The following is a 6,000-nucleotide window of genomic DNA, read 5'->3' on the forward strand; positions in this document are numbered from 1 at the left end:
GATGAAGATAACTGGAGAGAATCCAAAAGAAGGCAGTCAAAATGAAAATCTCAACTCCAGAGAAAAATGGCCTGTAAAAGAGGTTGAACCAGGTTGTGTTGCATAAGACAGAACAGACTGAGGCAATCATGACAATATTTTCAAGTACATAGTTTGCTACAGAAGGGAACCAGACTGTTCCCAATCTCAAAGGTGGACAGGACGAGAAGTACTAAGCTCAAATTACAGTGATGTATATTTGGATAAGACATTGGAAACATTCTAGTCATGAGGACATTGAAGAATTGGGATAGGCTGCCTAGAGAGATGCTGTAGTCACTACCCCTGGAAATCTTTGCATTTGACGGAGATACATCAGAAATAACGCAGGTTTATCAACTGGAACGCCAGTGCAGAGTTGGAGACTTTATTGTCCTAGGACAGTTTGAATGCAACTCTTATTAAGTCATTCATTGTGAAATCAAATTAAAAAACCACAAAACACAATATCCAGTAATAGCTAGCTTGAAATCATCAACACAGCAACGTTCTCTGCAAAGGGTGAGTGTACTCAAGAATATGCTTAAAATGGAGCCATGACGGAGGAAATGAAAGCAGAAATACTGATATACTATGGTGTTTAGAGTATATAACATACATAAATGTATTTGAGTGTATCTACCAAACAGCAAGACAAGGACAGTGTTTTGAGGCTAAAGGAAGATCAGCAGAAAAGACTTTGATGCCTGCTTCTCTGACTGGCCATGATTTAACGCCACAAACTGTGGCTCTTCAAGCCTATCTGAATCTCAGCTGCTGTGTGGCACTTCCCATTGCACAGATAATCAGGTTCCAGAGTCTGCTTTTAATCCCATCTCCTCCACAATTCAGACTCAGTCAGCCTTTCTGAGCTATAATTAAGAGGTTCCTTTATTAAGGTATTTAGCAAAACCACTGATATGCTATTATTTCAGCAACTTGAAGCCAAAGACAATAAACATTTTAAAGAAACACACCTTAAACCACACACTGTGTATTCATTAATTGTCCTGTTTTGCATATCTTCTATGCAACTAGTGCATGATAACCACTTTGGATGTGCTGGCAACTGCTAGGTATCTCAGATGATACCTTTTATCAGAAGGGATCTGAATGCTTTTGGAATGTTCCATTTATTAAATTGACAGAACACTCTGAAGTGCTGATCTGATTATTTGAAATACTATTACAAAATTATGAAAAGGGGGGTTAATACCTGTTCTCAGCAGAACATTAAAAGGAATTTAGAGAAATACGGTCTGCAGAGCTTGTTAGCCATCTCTGTAAAAATATATATCAATACATTCTGAAATGGTTAGACATCCTTCACTGTACATAACTGTAATATCCCTAGACCACAGCTGCAGCATGAGGTTAACTCAGAACTTCGGGCTGTACCAAAAGCTTATCAACAGAGAAATGTGCTGCAGAGGATTTCAGTAAGCAGCAATCTTAAAATGCCAGCATGGCTCTCTACCTTTGAACCAGAATTTTGCACTTGACCCATCAGGTTATCTCACAGAAACAATACCAAAGAGGATTATAGCATCATAGGGGCCAAAATAGTTTGTGTCTACCCGAGGGCTACATGGCACTCGGTGTTGGTATTCCCTCAAACATGGTTTCTTCTGTGTATCTTATGCTTCTTCACATCTACCATAGCTGTCCTATATAAAAGCTTAGTGCCTATTTTGTGCCTCCTTCTGTGGTGAATGTGATGTGCAGACAGACTGGATGAACTCTCACAGTGTCTGAAAGGCAAGTAAGAGGAACCCTGGGGACTAGACCTCCCTTTTCAGAGAGGTTGGCCACTGTGCCCACACAAGAGTCCCTCAGATTCCTTTAGTCACAGTTGCCTTCATCACCTCTACCCCAGCAGAACAAGTTTCAGCTCTCTGGTCCCATTAAACAAATCAGTGCATAATAACTAGTCCTGTTGCTATTATAACTGGTGGAGGGGGGATCTGGTAAAAGGCAATAGAGGAATTTTCTTTAATTCTAGAAAGTTGTGCATTTGAATATTAACTACAAATAAATGTGCCAAGTGGAAAGTTTGCACCTAACATTCTTTCTTACTGATTAGCTCCCACTGTGTCTGCCTGAGCATGTGACAGCTTACACCATGAATATATAGTACTAGATCTCTTTTGCAAGCAAGTTAATTACTGACACTGGTTTCCTTAGTCCAGTTGTTTTGATCTTGGGTAAGACTGAACCTCTACCATCTTCAGGAGGCCAAAATTACAACCTGAGATACTAGATCTCAGGCATTCAATTAAATAGCAAACACACATTCTAAAATGATGACTAGCCAGGCTTCCTTAAGCTAAATTCATTCAGCTAAATTTCATCTATTCTTCCCCTTCAGGACATGAAAGTACTTGGACAAACAAACACAAAAACTTTGTCAAGAAAGGACTACCATTGAAAACATAATCTGTGTTGCATTCAGAGCAGGACAAGTACTTCAGGAGCAATTCCTCCCTCTGTCTCTCCTTCCTCCCTCCAAGAAAATCAAGCAAGCATCATCCATTTATTTTATTTTTGCAAAAGTAAAAAAAACCCAAACCACTAAACAAACAAATAAACTGAACACAAAAAACAACTCTGGACACTCTCAAGTGGAACTGGAATGGAAAAAATATAAGGAACAATATTGCTGTGTTCTACCAGCTTAAAAAACTTAGAAACATATCATCATGCAGCATTATTTATAAAAACATACTATATTACCTAAGAATTGTGCCCATTTCTAGTCCACATATTGTAAGTAGTTTGGTTCTTCAAGCACTATGTTACAGGGCAGGAACAAAGTCGGAATAATTGATGCCTGTGGTAGATTTATACATGACCAAAATCAAACTAGCACTGCAAATATTCAGGTTCTACACAGGTAAAAGATTTTCTTATATACCTCTAACCTTCCAATGTCCCATTCTTATATATGGTAGTCATAGCTCCTTCTCCAGACCAGTGAGTTCAAGTTCACCACCTTATCTAAGCAGACTCTTGCGGAGGAGTCATGGCGGAGTGTTGCCAATACTTCCAAGACCTTATGCTTCCCTTACAACCCCAAATTCCTGTAGCTTTCTGACTTATTTTTTTTTTTTTTCCCTAAAAGAACTTCCAGTTGCTGTGGATTATCCAGAAAAGTCTAAATGTGACCAGCACAACACAACATTTCCAAAAGCTAAGTACACATACCCCAAGGAATATGTAGCTTTAAAACATCATTACCGTTAAACCAACTTCACCTTCTGTTTGTAGTACTGGTACCAGGAGCTAGAACTGCTTTGAATTATGAGCTTTTGTATGCCTTTTCTGCCTAAGGCTCTAATTCTTCCCTTCAGTTTCAGGTGGTACTGTTGCAGGATATACCGGCAACAACAGCTGAGCAGCACACCATTAGAACAACCTCACCAGTTTTGCTGTGAATCTGTTTAGTCTTTGGGAGAAGTATACTGAATACAAGTACACCTGTCTAAAGTGCATGAGAAAAATCATAGAGTTCCTAGTACTTTATGCCAATACTGAAGTCTTACAACCACCTAAGAGGCTCAGCCCCCCTTCACGTGATGCTCTCTTCTGCAGTCAGCAGGGGATCACATCCACCATTCATTAGCAATAGAATCTGGAGCCTGCCTCAGAAGGAAGGTGAGCGTGCCCTGGTCTTCTACTTAGTCCTATACTGTTTCTTAAACCTTTATGTGTGGTATCGCTGGCCCACTGGCCTGCAGGGCTGGGAATTATGAAGAATAACAAAAAGTTTAGAAAACTACTTATTGTTGGTGAAGAAAGGTGAGCACATGGATTGTTTTATCCTAAGTCTAGATTTTATAGAAAGTCTTTTTAACACCAAATCCAACTCTTCATCTCTGCATTTCTGAGCAGGCACTTCAAAGGAAGGACTGAAGCTTAAGTCAAAACAATGTGTGGGATGCCCTGGCCACCTGGTTGGGAAAAAAGAGCAAGCTTGCTTAAGTGGAAGCACGGACAAGTGGAAGCATGGACATGTGGAAGGGGAGCAGGCAGCAATCTGCACTCCATCCTTCAGATCACTGCTGATGACCCCCCAGGAGCTGGGCCTCTGGGGCTGTCCCTGCTTCCTTAGGCTAGAAGTAAGCTCCATTCTCCATAGCCCATGAATGGTGCGTATGGCATCACAAGCACAAGGCAGGCTGGGGCACCACATGGAGGGAAGCTGGCAATTGTGTGTAGCTGCTCTTGAAGAACCTGGAAATAAGGGGCAAAAATACAGACTAAAACAACAAAATGTGCAGAAATAGGTTTCTCTTCTGGTTGCATTGGGGTGTTTAGCACACACCTATTTCTTTGGCAAGTTTGTTACCGCCTCACTGTATTAATAAACCTTTGACAGACAAAGTTTGAGTTCTCCCTTCCCCCACCAACAAGTTTCCAAAGTCTAAACCCAATCAGATGCTCCAAGTTTGCTAGGGTTAAAATTACCCCCAAGAACAATGCAGAAAGCGTCCTTTCAAGTGTTCCTGGGAAGGAAAGTGGCAAAATCTGAAGATAACAAACAATATAATAAAGTTTACTTATTTCTTCCTAGTTGCCTAGTCTGATTTAGATAAAGCTAAGTGATTCAAAAGTGCTTAACAAACAGTAGTCCTCTCTGAGTGGCATGCAGTGCAAGCTAAATCCTGTTAGATCTAAAGCCAAGACTTCCTAGAACAGGTACCTAGCATCAGGATCCTAAAGCATGTAATCAGACATCTAAACGTCCTCGGTTTCTGTGTAACCTGGGAAGCTCCTGGCTCCATGAGACCACAGCGTGCCTGCCATAGATTGTAAAATGGGGTCACTGATTTAATGTGGATTCAAAGCCCAGTTCTGGGGTTCTTTCGCAGCATTACTAGGGCAGGAGAAAGGGCAGGAGGAGGAACGGCGGGCTGTGGCTCTGTCTGCAACGAGCATCGGCTGGGGCCAGCCCTGCTCCGGAGGGCCCCGGACCGGCTCAGCATCTCCCGTCCCTCCCCTGCCCATTCCCGAGCTGCTCCGAGAAAACTCCTCGGGACACCGCCAACTTGGTCCCAGGCACGTCTCTGCGCAGCCTGCACGGCTCTGCCGCCGCCGGGGGCACGGATGCGGTCGCTTCCTTCGCCTGGCGCTCCTGGGGGGAGCCCCCCCGCCAGCCCCAGCCGGGCCTGCCGCCGGAGGGGCTGCGTGCGGCCCCCCCCCCCGGCCCGCCAGCACTCACCATATTACAGATGGAGGCGATGTTTCTGACGGTCATTAGTCTAAAGGTTGCAGCGATCCCGCACCGCCATCTTTATAAGGTGAAAACAGCCCCGCTCATGGTGGGAAAAGCGCAGGGAGAGGGGGCGGTGGCGCCTTCTGCTCCGGGGCTGGGATAAAAGCAAGAGGAGGGGACAACACAGGCACCCTTTGCACCCGCAGAGCGGCGAGGAGGACGGAGCTTCCCTTCCTCCCTCCTTCGGGCGAGTGATCAGGAGATTCAGCAGAGCGGCGGGAGCAGCCGCATCTCCGCTCCTTCCGCCTCTGGCTCTCGCACGGTCCGCAGGGCCCCGGGCTCCCGCTGGAGCGCTCAGCCGCGCCTCTGCGCCAGCCGGTACCGCACTAATCTCTCCCTTCCTCCACCTCCTCCTCCTCTCCCGGCGGCTGCCGCTCGCCGCTCCATTGAAGCGCCGCGCCCGCTGATCCGCTTTGACAGCGCCGGGCAGGGAAGGTCAGCGGCAGCGCCCGGCACCGGGCACCCCGGCGGGGCGCTGCAGCAGCAACCAATGCGCTGCGGGGAGGAGGGAGCGCGGAGGAGGGGGACGGGCGCTCCGGGGACCGGGGTGCCTCAGTCACCGGGCCGGGAACAGCCACAGGGCTGCAAAACTCGGGTTCGGCGGACGTTAAGTCAAATGGGCAGGGGGCAGGTGAGGGACGGGAAGGCAGAGCCCACGCAGGGCCACATGGATGTGTGGCAGTGCCAGCAGCACTGTAACCTAGGAC

The 6,000-nt window shown here is 46.0% G+C and overlaps 1 protein-coding gene across 2 annotated transcripts in view; it reads right to left on the reverse strand.

The window, feature by feature from the left end:
• USP46 (ubiquitin specific peptidase 46) overlaps positions 1 to 5,275 on the reverse strand; it is a gene marked incomplete at both ends in the record, with an annotated part of 29,047 nt that extends 23,772 nt beyond the window's left edge. For both annotated transcript variants that reach the window (XM_080627946.1, XM_080627945.1), the window contains one exon: positions 5,240 to 5,275. In XM_080627946.1, the coding sequence (XP_080484072.1) occupies positions 5,240 to 5,275 (36 nt within the window). The remainder of the gene's footprint in view (positions 1 to 5,239) is intronic.
• Between the last annotated feature and the right edge of the window lie 725 nt (positions 5,276 to 6,000).

The sequence above is a fragment of the Psittacula echo genome (assembly GCF_963264785.1).
Source record: "Psittacula echo genome assembly, chromosome: 1".
Taxonomy (NCBI): Eukaryota; Metazoa; Chordata; class Aves; order Psittaciformes; family Psittacidae; genus Psittacula; species Psittacula echo.